Below are 20,823 nucleotides of genomic sequence, written 5' to 3' on the forward strand. Positions count from 1 at the left end.
TCAGACATTTATCCTGTCTGTCTTCCGACAAAGTGCATAATTGTCGTAACACTTAAATTTCCTTTCAACAATGTGTAACCAAGTCTGATATCGCTATATGCTTCAGAAAATGTACAGAAAAGTCTAACATAAAGTTTGCCGATTATTCTGGCAAAGGTCTAAGGGAAATTTAGATATTCGTTAAAAATTCTGATAAAGTATAAGAATTTTTTTAGAAATTGTATGAAAAAATATTTGCTGGGTAGTTAGTTACTGCTATAAAAGTGTCGGACTTATACTTTAGTGAAGGGTATATAGTTATTGGATATTAAGGATTTAATAAAATGGTTGAACTGAGATGAATCACAACAATTTGTATGCCTGTATGCCATATTTTGATCTCACACAATACCGCCCACAGCGTCGGTAATTTTATGCTATTATATTTAAAAATGGAAGATTTATTTAATTTTTTCAATTACATTTTCTGTCTTTAATAACGCATATTGAAGATACTAGTGCATTTGCTGTATGTAGGGAATTATCAAAACCATCATCTAATTTATCTGATATAAAGTTCACATCTTCGCCAGTGTCATATTCTGGAACTTGTAAATTTTCTTCCAATTTTATTAAATTTAATTTCAAATCTTCTTTCTTTTTATTAATAATTGTATCAATATCGTATAAACTTTCACTCAGCAATTTTTCCGTTCTCTTTGTTAATATTTTTGGTCGATAATATATACATGGCTTAGTTTTAGTTTTTATAAATGATTTTAAACATTTCATTGAACTCTCCCAAGATTCGTAGTCTTTTATACGACTCATTTTCGACTCTAAACGCTTTATTTCCATTTGTTTACGTTTTCTGTCAACAAATAAAGTTTCACGTTCTTTTTTGATCGATTCTTTTTCAAGAATTTCTTGCTCTTCCAATTTTTTTTCAATTTGTGCTTTTTTTTCTTCTTTTTGTTTCAGGCGAGACTCCTCTTGACAAAATTTGTGCAAAGTACCCAAAAGTGATCCGAACATACGACGGTTTCTTGCTCTAGATTCAGAGTCAGCACACTGTGCAGCAACAATTTCTTGTCGTGACGGCAATTCTCTTATAACCCGCGATGTTAGTTTCGGTCTTGTTTCTACATTATTGTATCGAATGGTTGGCGATGATAACCGTTTAAAAACTGACTTAGTATTATTTGTTCTTTTTTTTGATCCGGAAGACTCCTGCTGAAATTTCTTAATCGTCTTTTCATTATCACAGCGTTTTACATCATTCGATCTAAAGAAAAGAAGAAAAAACAAGCGTTATTGTAAAGGTATCAAAATAACGAATAGAATTTAAAGGACAAAGTCCTGGAACTAAGTATGTGCTAAGAGTATGTGCCATTGGATCACATCTCCGATTACGTTGTGGAAATAGTCACAAGGAATAAATGGATAGATAAAGTAAGAATGAAATACTTAAAATAATTTTTTCTGTAATATTAGGCTATACCTTGGCGTGGAAATTGTGGGCCAAAATTGATCAAAGTTACAAAATTACAAATATAAATAGATCCATAAAATGGGAGGAGTGGATGCCCCCAATGCCCTCCAACCGTCTAGTAGTCATGGATGTCATCTATCAGTACAAGAAATAACTGAGATCCACTTTCCTAAGCTACAAGTACGATTTTGTGGATTTGGTATAAAAATACCCACTTCTGAATATGTGGGTTCTAAAACGAGCATAAATTTAATTTTTCAAATAAAAATATATTTATTTCAAAAACATTTTAGCAAGAATATAAACTAAAGATTACTACGCCAGGCGAACATAATTACAACTTTTGGCGCATAAAGGAGCTCTGAAGTCACACAATCTGTGGGCCTATTGGTTTATAATTTTCAGATATAAATATAACAGTGGGAAAATTTATTATCTATATATATAAAAATGAAAGTGTGTTTGTATGTACGTATGTATGTATGTATGTATGTATGTATGTATGTATGTATGTATGTATGTATGTATGTATGTATGTATGTATGTATGTATGTATGTATGTATGTATGTATGTATGTATGTATGTATGTATGTTTGTTTGTTTGTGCTTTATAGACTGCTAAACGGCTGAACCGATTTTCCTGAAATTTTCACAGTTTCTTCCTGTATGTCTGGAAGGAACTATAGGCTACTTTTTATGTTGAAATTTTATGTGGGCGACGTGCCACGCCCATATTAAGAAAATATTAAATTAGTATATCTGAGATAATATAATAGTTAGAGTCTTCAAATTTTGTCGGAGCAACTTTAGTATCAATATAATTATTTAAGACCAAAAGTGGGCGGATTAGCATTAGGGGGCGTGGCACCTCCCATATAAATTAAATACAAGAATTCGTTTATCTTGGAAACTATTACAGTTAGAATATTAAAAATTTGCACGAGTAACTTTAATATCCATGTAAACATTTTGGGAAATAAATTGGCGGACTACCCATGAGGGGAGCAGTACCTCCCATATTAATAAAATTCAAAAATTGGTTTATCTGGGAAACTAATAGAACTAAATTCTTCAAATTTTGCACTAAGAACTTAAATATTCATCTGAACATATTTTAGAAAAAAGAGCGGAAATTCGTCATGGGGAGCTTGGAGCCCCCATATAAATTAAATAGGTAAATTATTATATCTGAGAAACTATTAGAGCTAGAATCTATATATATAAAAATGAAAGTGTGTATGTATGTACGTATGTATGTATGTATGTTTGTTTGTTTGTTTGTGCTTTACAGACTGCTAAACGGCTGGACCAATTTTCCTGAAATTTTCACAGTTTCTTCCTGTATTTCTGGAAGGAACTATAGGCTACTTTTTATGTTGAAACTAGCTAAAACCCGGCGTGCTTTGCTACTCCTGTCGATATAAAATAAAAAATTTTCAAAATATATTGATATGCATTTTTTGTTTATAAAAATTTTATTAATATTTGTTTTTCACTATCCAAAAACATAAAGTAATAAGACAAAGAAAGTTCGATATTTAAAGTATTTTATTAATTAATGATATTTATGTACATATATTATTTCTTAATAATTATTTCTTACAAGGAGGATTTTATTTCATTGATGCGCCAGGAGGAACCGGAGAAACCTTTCTCATCTCGTTAATTTTAGCTAAAGTTCGATCGCAAAAGAATATTGCCTTAGCCATTGCGTCATCAGGTATTGCAGCAACACTTTTAGATTATGCACTCAAATTACCGTTGAAAACACAATTTTCTGAAGATTATACATGTAATGTTAAGAAAAATTCTTCAATGGGTAAAATCCTGCAAACATATAAAATAATAGTGTGGAATAAATGCACCATGGCCCACAAAAAATCCTTAGAAGCGCTTGATCGCACTTTAAAGGATCGCACTTTAAAGGACAGTAATTCTAATTTATTTGGAGGTGCATTAATTCTTTTAGCGGGTGATTTTCGCCAGACACTTCCTGTGATACCTGGTTCAACACCGGCTGATGAACTCAATGCTTGCCTAAAATCATCATATCTCTGGCAACATGTTCACACGTTAAAATTAACAACAAAACAATTGCTGGATTTAGGAAATGGAAAAATGACAATTGAGCCAACCACAAATTGTGTAAAGTTTCCCTCTAACTTTTGTAGGATCACACAATCAAAGAAAGAGTTAATATATTGTGTTTTTCCAAATCTTCAACGTAATTTCAAAAATAGGCAGTGGTTATGTGAGCGTGCTTTACTGGCACCCAAAAACATTGACGTTAATTGTATCAATAATATTATTTTGAATAGAATCGATGGTAATTTAAAAACATATAAATCCATCGATAATGTTACAAATAATGATGATGTCGTCAATGTATCCCCACGAATTGAAGTTGAAAATTGGCGTTCCACTTATTTTATTGCGAAATATTGATCCACCACGTCTTTGTAATAGTACTCGATTAACAGTTAAAAAATTAATGAACAACTTAATCGAAACAACGATTACAACTGGCCAATATAAAGGAACGGATGTCTTACTACCTCGGATCTCAATGACAACATCGGAAATGCCATTCGACTTTAAACGGTTGCAATTTCCTACACGTTTGGCATTCGCGATGACAATAAACAAATTTCAGGGTTTCGAAAATCCATGCTTCTCACATGGTCAGCTTTATGTTGCATGCTCGCGAGTTGAGAAACCTTCAGATTTGTATATCTACGCGCCTGAGGGGAAAACGAAAAATATTGTATATCCCAAGGCTTTAGAATAGGAAATAATTATTAAGAAAAATTTTAATTGTAAATATTAAGTCAATTATATTTTCGTAATTTTGTAATATTTTGTAAATTTATGCTAATGAATAGGAATAAGAAATAATTATTAAGAAATAATATATGTACATAAATATCATTAATTAATAAAATACTTTAAATATCAAACTTTCTTTGTCTTATTAATTTATGGTTTTGGATAGTGACAAACAAATATTAATAAAATTTTTATAAACAAAAAATGTATATGAATATATTTTGAAAATTTTTTATTTTATATCGACTGGAGTAGCAAAGCACGCCGGGTTTTAGCTAGTTTTTATCTAAAAATTAATAGTTAGTAACTATTCTTTTCATAAATTATATTTATTGCAATTTCTTTTATAAAAATATTTTAAAATTGTTTAAATACTAGAAAGTAAAAAGGCACAATGTAAATTTTTTTCACAATCCCTCGCTAGTTTTTTTGAATATTAATTTTGATTACATTTGACCACTATTCACTCTATGTATGTTTATGTTTTTCCACTATATGTATTTTGTATTCGTTTTTCTATGTTCTGGATCATTTTTTCCGCACTTCACTACACTTCTTTATCATTTTATATTTTTTAATGTTTGAGTAAATTTAAGGCGAAATTCGTTATATTTTTCAAGAACCGATGTAATATTTTTGTCTAATCTGTCAAAGTAAATTAAATTTCAGATTTACCAACTTTTATAATATAAATTAGATTTAGAAATTGTAATTTCCACACATGAAACATATTTGGAAACCTTCAAAAGGTCTAACGGTAAATAATGCGCAAGGCGTCATCTTTAGTTTATCATTCTTGACATTTTATGGTATTAGAATACATGACTATATAAAATATTTAGACGATGAAAGGTTGACACAACCAACAGTTTTACCACCATGACTGCCACTATTTAAGCATGGTCCGAAGAAAAATATCCAAAAATAGAGGTATTTTAGAAAAATTCAAGAAACAGTTGTATCTCAAAAATACATCCATTTATAAAAAAGTATGTTTAAAAATATTATTTTTATTCATTAGCTTTTATGCAGCCAGACTAAAGTTTTGGATGGATTTAGACACCAGTTATTAAATCCGAAGAAATAAAGGTTTTAAGGTCAAATATCGTTAGATATACATACAAAAAAGTTACCCAAATAATTTTACTTATTAAAATATCCACATTTTCCTCTAATTAAAAAATTTCGGAATTTGTTATTGGTAAATGGCAAATGGAAAATGTGTGCTGAAATTATTCAAAATCATTATTTAATTTGAAAAGCTTGGAATAAATACGGTGCTACATACGTGCAGAATTTTTGGTATATCAAGATAATTTTTTGATGGTTTATTTAACTTATTGCAGATTTTTATTGTTATCACGATTTAACAATAAATTTAAATTATATATTTTTTATATAAAGTGATGGGAGTAATATATACGGATCTACAACAATATAATTTTGATAAAAAATTTCCATATGCTATTGTCTCGATCGTAGTAAACTACATCAGATTCTGTTTTAAAATAGTTATTTTTTCAGGATATACAGCGGATTACAGGTTTTGAAATAAGACCCTGCAAAAAATAATTAATGTCATACCTTACAAACGACATCTTAATCACATCTAAAAATGCATACTTTTCGCTTTTATAAACCAAACATATCCTTACAAATGAAAACACAGTTAAAAATGGGAAAAGAGATGTAGAAAAGTCACTACAAACAACATGTTCGAAGTACTTCAAATTTTGATGAAAAACCAATGAAATTTGCATAAGCGTTTCATTGAAACAATGTGGTTTATTTTTGACATACAAATATCGAATTTTTACAGCTTCTAAAGATAATATTAGATGTAGTTCAAAATAAATAAATTAAAAAATCGGTTTAGTAATTATGTTGTGAAAGAGTTAAAAAAGAGTCTCATATATGTATATTTATTATTATATATTACACCCTGTAACAATTTTGAAAAAAAGCTTTCACACATAAAAAAGTTGATATGCATTTCCATATGCTATTGTCTCGATCGTAGTAAACTACATCAGATTCTGTTTTAAAATAGTTATTTTTTCAGGATATACAGCGGATTACAGGTTTTGAAATAAGACCCTGCAAAAAATAATTAATGTCATACCTTACAAACGACATCTTAATCACATCTAAAAATGCATACTTTTCGCTTTTATAAACCAAACATATCCTTACAAATGAAAACACAGTTAAAAATGGGAAAAGAGATGTAGAAAAGTCACTACAAACAACATGTTCGAAGTACTTCAAATTTTGATGAAAAACCAATGAAATTTGCATAAGCGTTTCATTGAAACAATGTGGTTTATTTTTGACATACAAATATTGGATTTTTACAGCTTCTAAAGATAATATTAGATGTAGTTCAAAATAAATAAATTAAAAAATCGGTTTAGTAATTATGTTGTGAAAGAGTTAAAAAAGAGTCTCATATATGTATATTTATTATTATATATTACACCCTGTAACAATTTTGAAAAAAAGCTTTCACACATAAAAAAGTTGATATGCACGTAAAACTAGAGTCCATTTATAGCAATTCTGCATACTCCGATTTTTATAATCACCCAGCAAAAAATAATTGATGTCATACTTTGCAAACGACATCTTAATCACATCTAAAAATGCGATAACATATTTTTCGCTTTTATAAACCAAATGAAACCCACTTAAAAGCATAGCTGTAAAATAGTGATTAATAATCGTAATCATTATTAATTAGATTATTTTTATTAAAAAGGTAAAATTAATGATTAATTAACGATTATTTTCAATTTTTTTAATTAATTATTGATTACGATTAAAAATAATCTAAAAATAATCAGGAATTAATTGGAATTAATGAAAATAATCAAAAAAAATCAAAATTAATCAAAAAATTAGTTAATTATTTTCAAGGATTAATTTTGATTATTTTCCATATATTTGGTAAAATTTAATCCAAAAAAAAAACTTTAAGAAAAATTTAATTATTTTTCCCGTAATCCGCTAAAAATTACGGATTTTTTAAGACCCATTTCGAAAAGACTGCAGTAATTTTTTCTAATATGTTGTACTGAGATCAAGATTTTCAATCGAAATAAACTTGATATATTGTTTTCAATAAAACAGTCATATAATCGAATATAGTGTAAGTTGAAAAACAGTTTTTCATTATACGTAATGTAAAAAGATAGAGAATTGTACTAATTATATTGAAATTAATCAAAAATAATCAAAATTAATCCTTCAAAATTAATCAAATTAATTATTTGATTAATTCTGATTATTTTTGATTATTTGCATTAATTTAAATTAATCCTGATTATTTTTAGATTAATTTTAATCGTAATCAATTAACAATCAGAAATTTTATACTAGAGAATTAATCATTACGATTATTTTTGAAAAATAATTTAATTGATTATTAATCGTAATCGAAATTTTACAGCTATGCTTAAAAGTGAGTAATGAGATGTAGAAAAGAACAAATAACATATTCGTGAAAGAATAATGAAAATTACATAAGCGTGTCATTGAAAGAATGTGGTTTATTTTCGACATCCAAATATAGGATTTTTACTGCTTCTAATAATAAGATTAGATGTAGTTCAAAGTTGTCAAAAATGAACAACATCCCTCCAATGACACACTAATGTAAAATTCATAGGTTTTTCACCCGAATTTGAAGTACTTCGGGTTACTAGTTGTGATGAAAATACTACATCTTTTTCCACACTTTTTTTGCTGCGCAGCTCTTATGTCCTTATAAAAGGACTTAAAATTTTGAAGGACTTACAATTTCAAACGAATATTTTAACTATTTATATGTGTTGTATGATGCTAATATTGGTATCAAATGAAAGCTGGGAATATGTACAGTCTATCTGTATTATTTATTTGACTCACTTAGACAATAAAAGGTCTCATTTGCGAAACAAACATTTTTAACTACTTTTTTGTTACAAATTTTCTTTAAGCTTTCATTTCTTTTTTAATCCTGATGAATTGAAAGTTCTCAGCTTCATTTGATATAAATATTAGTATCAAATTTGTATATAAATTTGGAACTCCATCTTTTGAAATTGTATGTTCATTAAACTGTAAGATCCTTTTACAGGGGAATAAGAGCTGATTATGAAAAACTGAGTATACAGAGTTAATACTAACGGTCCACAGTTTCCTGTACACATAGATTTTTTCATGTGTGAAAATGACTGTTGCACGGTGTTATACGTTTTGAAGATGTAATGTGTCGTACTGTTCATTCCACAACATTCATTATAACAGATTTCACGAAAATCTGATTAGTACTTTTTTGTATGCTTGAACGTAAATTTGGTAGAATAATTGTTTTACAAAAAGTTGCTGTAAAAAGGGGCGTGGCGTCCGACCCAGACTTATATAGTTTATATTTCCTCCTGAGTTCAGACCTATCGGTATACCAAATTTCATACAAATCTGTTCAGTAGTTTTCTGTAAGTCTCGAATGAAAATTTTGTATAACATTTACACTCCCGCTCACTTAAATAGGTTCACTGTTTTGTTTACATTCAAATTAATTTTTTGCAAAAAATAATGGACTTATTAGTAATATTATAATTTTAAATAATAACATGATGTCTTAGGTATCACTAGTGAGACAAAAATTAGCGCAATACCTAATAGCGGATTTTTAATATTTTTTTCTAACATACTACGTATTTTAGATATATTTTTTTGGCTCACTTGATTAGGTACAATCAGAATAAAATCAGTTTACTGCTGGCAGTGAGTAAAATCCTTTCATATTCTAGTTTCTGTGAATAAAGACAATATATTTTTTAACAAATAGGTTGCGGTAAGCCATTAACAAAAGAATATAATCACAAAATTCAAGCGTTTTTGGAAACTGTCTAAAATCACAGTAATTGGCAAAAAGAATTGGGCAAATTTAGAATGTTATTCGCAATTTTATAAGAATTTTATAAGAATATTAAGAAAACATAAATGGAACTACATATAGAGTCAAAACAAAAGTGGACAGAAGAGATTTCATAAAATTTGAATTTCGTATTATGAAACATGTGAGCTTAAATTTCTTTCATCTAGTAAGAATTGTAATATTTGTAATGCCATGCTGGAAACAGCTTTTTTCACATTTTCGGATATCTTTGAACCAATGGCGTGGATATTTCAAAAATATAATGCCCCGATCCATACCACCAGGGATGTAAAAGAGTGGATTCGAAGCCAGAATGTAAAAATTTTGGAGTGGCCTCCATAATCTTTCTCGTAATGTGCATAGGTCGGGCAGACAGTATGACACAAAAGAAGCCTAAATTGAAGGAACTAAAAAGGCTTGGACCGAAATTACCTTGCTATTACTTATGAATCTTTATAACTCTTTATTACATCGAATTTTCGGAGTTATACCAAGTAACGGCGGATATGTTCCTTTGTAAATATTGTCTAAAATCCTTAGTAAATATTTTCTAAAAATTTTTATAAAAATCAAAAAATTTCATGTTGTTTTTGTCAATTAAAGATGACGAACCTATTCAAATGAGCCAAAAAATATAGCTAAAAAACGTAGCATGTTAGAAAAAATATTAAAAATCCGCTATTAGGTATTGCGCTAATTTTTCTCTCACTAGTGATACCTAAGACATCATGTTATTATTTAAAATTTTAATATTACTAATTAGTCCATTATTTTTTGCAAAAAGAAATGTAAAAATTTCGAAAATTAATTTAAAATTTAGGTATAGCACTGTTTGGGAATTAATACTAGTATATAGACCCAATACGATCTATTGCAAACAATAAAACAGAATGTTTTTAAATGAGGAAAATAAAATATGTTTTTTATTTCATTACCTTTTCTAAGATCTAATACGTTTATATTATGAAAAAAATTAAAAAGGATATTCTTTCTGACGTTTTAATATGATAGGGTGCATTTTATCTAAACTTACGTTACAGTTAACTATCTACAATTCAAACTGAATTATACAATTTTTTAGATTTTGTGAACTTTTTATATTAAATGTAACTAATTTTAGCATTATTTCACAAGCCCATCAATATACTTTGATATTTAAGCCCCATTTTAACCACCAAGAACGGGTCGAATTGCAAAATAGTGAAATATTGCTCGAAATTTGGCCCAAAAATCGGTGGATTGTCGTTATCTATAAGTGGATTCAAAACTTTTTCTTCTCGAAATCTTCTCAAAAACTATTTTTTTAGATAATTTAACCATTAGAAGTCATTTCTTTCACTATCTGAACTTTTTATTTAAGAAAACTTGAAAGTCGGCCCTCTGTTTCAGCTGTCAGGATCCATATGGTCAATCAAGATTGAAAAAAACAAATGCTCACATAAAAATTAAAGTAGAGAGTATACTTTTATATTAAGAATTTTATTTCTAATTAAAAGTTTTAAAAATAAATACAAAACGCAGTTTATGAAATCAAAGCTTGTGTCCCCAGTGTAATTCTGTGTATCGTTTCTATTATTTTTTCCAATGCCAAATTTATTAAATACCAATAAAATGTGACGGAGCAAAAAAACTTAAAAACTCCGTATATCATAGCAAAGGCGACTAAATACCTTTTATTTAATACAAATCATCAAATTCTAACGGATAGTTTTTGAGAAAATTTAGTTTTCACCACAAAATAAAGTCGGTTATAATTGTATATAATTAATTAAACAATATATTTAATGAATTACTTATAATTTATACTCTGGAAATTTGAACTGTTAATTATTTTACATATGTTCGTACTTTATATAAATTATTTCTTATGTTCTGTTACTTAAAGTTATGTTAAATAACATATTAGTTAACATTTATTGAGAGTTTGTAGTATAAGAGAAGATAACAGCAATTAACACATATACAATATTATGAGTATTAGTAATGTGTGTCACTACTACGCTGTAACATCACTAGGTCGTAGATCCAGTCACTACCACTTCAGTTGGGCTTAGGCTGTGATCGTATGCGGACAGCCGGTACAAGTTTTAACAGCTTTACTAGCAACCGCATACGATCACAAATAACTCCAACTCATGTAGATGTGTACAGGGATGCTACTGGTATTACACAGCCATAGTACCCAGACACAGTTGTCGTAGTGTACAGGGATGCTACTGGTATTACACAGCCATAGTACCCAGACACAGTAGTTGTAAGGCACAGGGAATCTAACGGCCATAGGTCCCAGGCGTAGTGGTGACTAACACACTAATACCCATCAAAAGAATCCCACTATATAAGACAAAGACCCTTATCGACTTTCTTGTCTCGGTTAAAGTGACTTGTTTATCTACTCTTTAAAATCATTCCTGAAGTATTTGTAATCCTGGAGAATTTGAAATCCTGTAAAATAATATTTTTAAATAAAATATTGTAAATAAATAATTAAAAGAACATTTTTGGTGTGATTATTTTTTTATCCTGGCTCCGAATGAGTATATCCTGGCAAAGATTATTATAAATGGCGCCCGAGCAGGGACTCTAAGTTAAATATGTAGGAAAAAAATTAAAAAAAATATATTTTTTTTAGTGTAAAATTTCAATATATAGTCAAAATGAGCCGTGCTTTTATAAATCTTTTAAAGAAGGATATCTTATGCACGTGTCTACGAGACTTGAGTTTGAACGATGACGGAAGTGTGGATGATATGAGAGTTGTATATCCAAAAAGATGTAAAAATTCCTAGTATCCACGTGTCTCGAGCATCGTCCCCTGTACGACCAAAAAGTAATCAAGAATATAATTTATCTAATGTATCGGAACTCTGCGATAAAGTACGCAAGTGGGGAGTAAAGTACGACGGCGGAAAAGATCCACTATGTTTTCTGGAGAATCGAAGAACTGGCTGCGTGTTACTCCATTCCTAAAAATACATTATTGAACTACATGCCTGAACTGTTAAAAGGTGACAACAAAATTAATTGGAAGTTTTATGCGGATTTTAAGCTTTTCTTTTTGCCAAATTTATTCTTTGAAAATTTGGATGATGCTATCAGGAATCGATTACAGAAAGCTGATGAATGTTTTGTAGATTATGTTACAGAAATTCAGTCGTTGATGAGGTGGACCAAATTAACCGCAAGTGAACAACTAGAGCGCATCTATAGAAATTCCAGGCCCAGTACAAGATATATATTAAGAGAGGAGAGTTCAACAGGTTACGAGAACTTATTATACAGGCACAAGAATATGAAAATATACGAGCAGAGGATAATAAACAAAAGAATGTGATACGGCGTGTACAAACGGCTGTTGCATCATCCAAATCCGGTTATGTATGCTTTCGATATGGTGAGACAGGCCATAACCGTACGGATTGCTCTAACCCACAAGTAATTTTTTGTTGGGATTGCGGTAAACGAGATGTAAAGACAGTTGATTGTTGCCGATCTGGTACGGAAAACTCGAACAGAGGTCTTTTAGCAAAGGAAAGGGCAGAAGATCTCTGAGAACAATGACTTTTCCAATTTGACTGAAACCCGATGACGACTTTCGATTACGAACAATGCTAACAATTAAAAATAAAAAGATTTCAGCGATTTTTGATACTGAAGCTACTCATTCCTGTATACATTTGGCCATTATAGAAGAATTGAATATTCCTATCGTTGCTGCTGATTTTGATGCTCTTTACTTAGCGGACCATTCTAGAATTCCGGTGGAAGGAGCCGCAAATATCTGGTTTGTGTTGAGTGGTATCGTGTATCGTCAGGATTTTTTAGTACTGAGAACGAGTTTAGATCCAATTATAATCAGCATGAATTTCTTACAACAAACTGGCCAAGAACTACATATTATCCCACGAACACAAGCAACAAATTCAGTCACTTTACAGAATTCTGATATTTCTCGAAGTTGCAGGTACCATCCACAGTCGATTCCACGCCAGAAAAACAAACAGGAGATATAATTCAAAAATTTTTAGACACCGAGCTGCCACGATTCGATGAAATAAGCGGCCCTTCCGATGTTACACAACACGTAATTTCAATGAAACATTCTAGACCACTACGTCAGCGGTATTATCCAAGAAACCCCGCCAAACAAGAAGTTATTAACAATCAAATAGATGAATTATTAAGAGATGGCAAAATCGAACCATCTAAGAGCCCTTACAGTTCACCCATCGTACTGGTCCGTAAAAAGAACAATGAGTGGCAACTATGTGTCGATTTCCGACAAATAAACGAAAATTCTATCCGCGACGCCTATCCTATTCCACAGGTAAACTCTATTCTGGAAAAATTGAGAAACAGCAAGTATTTCAGTATGGACCCAAACAGCAAAATATATACAGCCTTCACAGTCCCCGGTCGCGGCTTATATCAGTGGCGTGTAATGCCTTTCGGGTTGCATTACGCGCCGGCAACTTTCCAGAGGGCATTAGATTTTGTTATTGGTCCGGAATTAGACTCATTCGCTTTCTCATACCTGGACGATATTGTTGTCCTGGGAAGTACTATAGAAGAACACTTATGTAATTTAAAAACTGTTTTTGATCGACTCATAGCAGCTAATCTTCGTATTAATCCGGACTAATGCACATTTGCACAGAAAACTATACGATACCTTGGCCACGTAATCAGTGAAAACGGAGTTCACACCGATCCCGAAAAGGTAAGGGCTGTACTAACACTTCCAGAACCAACTACCCTTAAACAATTGAGGTCATTTTTAAACACGGCGGCATTTTTCAACGTTTCAACGTTAACAAGCCCGCTGAACGACCTTTTGAAGAAGAACCGGAAGTGGAAATGGGAAACCCCACAAAAGGCTGCATTTGAAGAAATAAAACAAAAATTGATGGACGCACCAGCTCTTACTTGTCCCGATTTCTCACGTACTTTCATTTTACAAACAGACGCTAGCGATGTTGGTCTTGGGGCTGTGCTAACACAAGAATTCGAAGATGGCGAAAAGGTAATTGCATATGCTAGCCGCATCTTAACGGCTTCAGAGCGGAATTACACCGTTACTGAAAAAGAATGTCTGGCTATTGTGTGGGGAATAAGAAAATTGAGACATTATATTGAAGGGTACCACTTCATCATCGTTACAGATCATCAGTCACTAAAATGGCTCAACTCCATTCTGGAAGGATTGCACGCTATCGTAAAGGAAATATGAATGTCATCGTGGATGCAATTTCCCGGGCTCCTGTTCCCGCAGAATGTCAAGTTCCTTCTGTTCAAACACTCAAGAAAGTCCCAGACGATAACGATCCATGGTACCAGAAAAAGTCAGAAACAGTGAAAACAGATCCAGAAAAGCTCCTGATTACCAAATAGATCAGCATGGAAACTTGAGAAGACACATTTTTGATTCTTCCTCGTATAACGACGTCGATCCTATACCGTGGAAACTGGTAGTTCGGAAAACCAATAGAAATCGTGTTCTTGCCGAATGTCATGATGATGCTTCCGCCGGACATTTAGGAATCAACAAAACTATTGCACGGGTGACAAAATTATACTAATGGCCGGGTATATTCGGGGATATCACAAGATCCGTACGAAAATGTGAAACTTGTCAACGATTCAAACCGCTCCAACAAGCACCAGCTGGTAAAATGTGTACTTCAACAGTTTTCAGCCCTGGACACACTATATGTGCAGATTTTGTAGGTCCTCTACCGAGATCTACCCATGGTAACACGACATTAATTGTTTTTCATGATAAATTTACTAAGTGGTCCGAATTTGTTCCGGTTAGAAAAGCCACAACACAAACTTTTTTAAAGGCTTTTCGTGAAAGGATATTGTGTCGTTTTGGAGTTCCTTATGTCCTACTTAACAACAACGGCACTCAATTCACCAGCCGAGAGTGCCAAAAATATTTAAAATCTTTGGGAGTTGAGCAACGTTTCACAGCACCTTATTCACCACAAGAAAACCCCACTGAGAGAACAAATAGAACTATAAAAACCATGATCGCTCAATTCACCGAGAAAAACCATAGAAAATGGGACGAACAACTACCCGAACTAACATTGGCCGTGAACTCTAGTAAACAATCTTCCACCAAATATAGTCCGGCATATTTGACACTCGGCAGAGAACTACGTCTTCCGAATACGCTGTTTGATGATAAAACTAACTCAGAAAACGCAGCCAATGATACAAGCCCTGAAGATCGTCATAATCACCTATTGGACATTTTCCAACTAGTACGCTATAACCTACAAACCGCAACGGAAAAACAAGCATCGCATTATAATTTACGTCATCGGGAATGGGCCCCTAAAAGAGGAGATCTTGTTCTGGTAAGAAAACACGTTTTATCTAAAGCAATTGATTATTTTGCAGCCAAACTTGCACCCCGATTTGATGGCCCATATTTGGTTACTAAATTTATATCACCAGTGATAGTTGAACTTATTGATCGGGAGACCAAAAAGAAGAAAGGTACTGCCCATCTAAAAGAATTAAAAACTTACCATACGGATTTTTAAAATGACTGAAGAAAAATTCAAGATGAGCTGCTTACGTTTTAGACAATCCATGGATAATGAAAAAGAAAAAACGCAGAAAAACCATATATTTAAATGCTCCGGTGAAAAGAGCCGAAATCACTTCAGTTGTGAAACTGCCGAACCTATATTTGCCGGATTTGTTACCTAATCCGAAACCCAAATCAGACGTTCTTGCTACATTGGTAAGAGAGTTAGGACTTGATCAAGATGAAGAATTTGATCCAAAGGTACGACTAATCTCAGAAGTTTTATCCTCAATTGAGCCAATTACAGCAGGAAAGCGGCACGTTTCACACGAATTTATGGTGCGATTACAGTAATAATTTATATACGATGTTCCTTGGATGTCTGGTTGATCTTCGGAGATGAGAAGTTTATTTTTCCCAAACCCCGAAACGATGTAGACATAGAAATTTCTCAAGACTAAAAAAAATATGTAACCAAGAGGGAGATGTAACGAACTTTTCGTTACATACATGAATTTACTTATTTTCTTATGCATGAATTATAATTGTGTTATTAATTAAACAATATATTTAATGAATTACTTATAATTTATACTCTGGAAATTTGAACTGTTAATTATTTTACATATGTTCGTACTTTATATAAATTATTTCTTATGTTCTGTTACTTAACCCTTTCAGGGTCAAAAATAATTTATGTCCAGAAAAAAAACTTGAAAACTTATATTTAAGATAATTTGAGTATGCTGAATCCGGGAAAAATAATATTTTTTGAATTTGAGTTTTCCCTAGTGAGTTATAGAAGGTCAAAGTTAAATGTCGAATATATTCGACATTCGAAAAACAGTCTCCAAAAAGTACCACCAATATTTTTATGCATTTTTTTTGGAAAATGTCTTCTTAAACTTCTTTCAATACAATACAATTTAAATCTGCATAGTCCTCCTAAAATACAATTTTTTTGGCCACTAAATGAAGCTGTTTTTAAAACGTTGTTAAAAAGCACTTTTTAAAAAGTAGTCATAAGTGACAATTTCTTAAAATCTGATTTTTAAATACTTTTAAAATACGGAAGATCTTTCAAAATCTCAATTATAAATATAATAAAGTCTTCATTTTCATCTAAAAGAAAAAAATTAAAACTAAAGTTAAATATTATGCCCAAAAAATGCTTAAAAACAGAGTCTATTGTAATGTCGAATATATTCGACAAAACCACGGAAAGGGTTAAAGTTATGTTAAATAACATATTAGTTAACATTTATTGAGAGTTTGTAGTATAAGGGAAGATAACAGCAATTAACACATATACAATATTATGAGTATTAGTAATGTGTGTCACTACTACGCTGTAACACCACTAGGTCGTAGATCCAGTCACTACCACTTCAGTTGGGCTTAGGCTGTGATCGTATGCGGACAGCCGGTACAAGTTCACAGGGTATACAGAGGCGTCACGAGCAACAAACTATTTCCCTCTCTTTCGCACAAAACGAATTCAATAATTTTTTTAGCTGTATTTTATATACCTCTTCTCACCAAACAATTTCAAAATCAAACAAAAGCTGATTTTAGACTTTTTTTAATGTCAAAAGTGACACCTCTGTATACTTTGTGACAAGTTTTTAACAGCTTTACTAGCAACCGCATACGATGACAAGTAACTCCAACTCATGTAGATGTGTACAGGGATGCTACTGGTATTACACAGCCATAGTACCCAGACACAGTTGTCGTAGTGTACAGGGATGCTACTGGTATTACACAGCCATAGTACCCAGACACAGTAGTTGTAAGGCACAGGGAATCTAACGGCCATAGGTCCCAGGCGTAGTGGTGACTAACACACTAATACCCATCAAAAGAATCCCACTATATAAGACAAAGACCCTTATCGGCTAGGGGGTCTTGTCCAGTCAGTTCAGTTAACCGGTCGTTACGCGCTTTCTTGTCTCGGTTAAAGTGGCTTGTTTATCTACTCTTTAAAATCGTTCCTGAAGTATTTGTAATCCTGGAGAATTTGAAATCCTGTAAAATAATGTTTTTAAATAAAATATTGTAAATAAATAATTAATAGAACATTTTTGGTGTGATTATTTTTTATCCTGGCTCCAAATGAGTATATCCCGGAAAAGATTATTATAATATATATAACACATTTATTTATTAAAAACAATTATGATAATTAATATTCACTACTTTTTTCCGGGTTATTTTGGATACTTGAGTTCGCATTTAAGGTGTAGTTAAATAGGTGCAAAATTTACGTCACAAAAGTAAGTATACAGATAATTTCAATATGTATTTGGCTTTATGATATTAACAAAATTCATGAAAATTTTACCTGTTTGAATGTAATTATTTTATAATAAAATATTTTGTACACTATAAAATTCACTTTTTGTTCCGAAAAATTGAAATTTTTGGTAATTGATCTGAATATTATTTATAGCAGCATTTTTTCCTATTTAAGAACATCTGACTATTTAAACCTTCCAGAGTTTTGGATCGGGTATTCAATAATATCCCTCGTTTGTTCATTATGATGCATTGGAAGACGATATTTTAATTTTTAAATTAATTGTATCTTTTCAATAATTGCAATCCATTGCGGAATATTGCCGTTTTTAACATAGTATAGCGTTCATATTCGATATTTAACGGTGATTTTCTAAAATTTATATCTTAAAATGCGATATTAATAATATTTGTACTAGTATCCATTAATTAAAACAAGTTTTTTGGTTCCAATCATCCATTACACACTCCTAAATACTACCAATAATCGTCAAATGGTGACCATGTCAATAACTTACACTACATATCTGTTCTGAAATTGATGGTATGAATACGCATTGACCAATTTTGAACACGGATACATCTTAATTTGTTGCTATAACAAATAAAATGTCCGATCCATAAAACATGGTTATTGCATCGAGTATATCAAGATATGATTGGCAGCATTATTGTATTCTTTGGAAATCGGAGTATTTGGAAAACCTGTTTAAATTAAAGGAAATATATAGAATTTTAAAGTTTATGTTGTAAGTCTTAAGAAATCGGAGTTAAATTTCGGTTTTTTAAGAACGTACTGTGTTCAAAATACATGCATATAACATTAATTTCGAAATAACAACTCTTTTCAAAAGTTAAAAATTATATTTCCAATGCATCATTTGGAGGGTTCAATGACCACCAGATCCAAAATCCGGGGTCTAAAGTGGAAAAAAAGTCGTAGAAATGGGAGAAAAAACTATTCTACTAATTAATTCTGGAGCCAATCGACCCAAATTTCAAAATTTCGGAACTAGAAGTAGATTTTTTCCAAGTTATTGTGTAAAAAATATTTTATTAAAAAGGTAATTATATTAATATAAGTACAATTTTCATAAATTTTGATAATATCATTAAACCAAATATATACTGAAATGATCTGTATACTTACTTTTGTGACGTAAATTTTGCACCTTTTTAACTTCAGCTTAAATGAGAACTCAAAGAACCAAAATATGAAGAAAAAAAGTGAATAATTATTATCATAATTGTTTTTAATAAATAAATGTGTTACTTTTTTGGTTTTTGAAAAAATAATATCTTTTATTAAATAAAACCAATCGTCAGTATTTCTGTATACTTATTTGTGTGATTAACTATATATATATATATATATATATATATATATATATTAAAAATAATTGTGCAGCTTAATCTAAAAAAGAAAGATTTAAAGAAATCCAATATTTTTTCACGATATTGGTTTGTTAAGGGTTTAAAATACAAAACAAATGAAATTTTGTATATAGGTTCATTAGTTTTTTTGGTATTCATTTTTTTCGACTGTTCAAAAAAATAGGAGTACCGCATATTATCTAAACTAAGTTAGATTAATTTTCTTTATTCGTTGTAAATATTAAAAATATAATATAAAACTGTTATATTTTGATGATTTCGAGCTCAGTTCACAATTATTTCATTTAAAATCCTGAAAGAAAATGTCAGAATTGACGAAAATGAAATCTGCTCTAATATCTTGAAAATTATAAAAATATGGCGAAAAAAATATGAAAATTCTCATGGTAATTTCATTAAAAGATTTTTTGAATACTTTAGAAAGTCAAATGTTTTAAAATCTCTCATAAAAAATAAACATTTTATTCAAAAATGATAAGAGCTTCCCATAAGCGCTTATAATTTTTTTAAAATTAATCCCATTAGGGCATCCTGAATTAGTGAAACTAAGCCAAATTGTAGTTATTAAACATCGTGATCATTATTCAGTTAGTTCAGATCAATTTTTAAACAAATCTTTTTTGAAAAATTTAATTTCAGACCATAAAGCATATGGTGAAACCCATAAAGCATATAGTGAAACCCATAAAGTAACACATTTAGAGGTGGTTTCATAAATGGATGAGTTTTTAATGCATGAATACGACAACAAATAACATTTTTAGATCTAAATGAATTCAGAAAATATATTGGAAGTCCATTAATCGAAAATATTAAGCTAAAACCAACTTTCAAGGAAGTTATATAATAGGAATGATTCATGATAGGTCTTGACAAAAAGGGTATGGTCTAATAAATTGTAAAATTATATCGTAGACCAAATTTTGTAGGTAAACATATTACCCTAAGATATGTTCTCATATTCCCAATAAACAAATTTGATAAAATGGCGGAGTTGTCGTATGAAAACATTATTGATTCCAAATTGGTGGAAGCTCGTTCCAATAGAAGTAGGCCATTACATGGTTGTCGACTTACTGATTCTAAAGCAAAACGTTAAAAGACCTTGCGTATAACATCTTTTAAGGCTTTCTGAATAAATTACTGCATATTTGTTGGTAATCGGACACGACATGTGTCATCAATACCCTCAAAACCGTTGTCGGAAAGACATTAAGTTCCGGAGGCTCATATACCCAAATTCTAAATAAAATCTTTACAAAAATGACTGATGTTGTACTGCCACACATTAATTAATAATATTTTAGATGAAGGTCCTTTCGTTTTTGTTTTTATTTTAAAAATAGTTGAACTTAAATCGAATACTCCTA

At 30.8% G+C, this 20,823-nt stretch overlaps 1 protein-coding gene across 1 annotated transcript in view; it reads right to left on the reverse strand.

The window, feature by feature from the left end:
- Positions 1–419: 419 nt before the first annotated feature.
- LOC119616051 (pinin) overlaps positions 420–20,823 on the reverse strand; it is a 38,690-nt gene continuing 18,286 nt past the window's right edge. The window contains exon 2 of the mRNA XM_037972198.1: positions 420–1,264. Coding sequence (XP_037828126.1) covers positions 454–1,264 — 811 coding nt within the window. The 3' untranslated portion in view covers positions 420–453. The remainder of the gene's footprint in view (positions 1,265–20,823) is intronic.

This window comes from Lucilia sericata, unplaced genomic scaffold (assembly GCF_015586225.1).
Source record: "Lucilia sericata isolate MDLA Ls3-8-SP2 unplaced genomic scaffold, ASM1558622v1 Contig000054F_arrow, whole genome shotgun sequence".
Lineage (NCBI taxonomy): Eukaryota > Metazoa > Arthropoda > Insecta > Diptera > Calliphoridae > Lucilia > Lucilia sericata.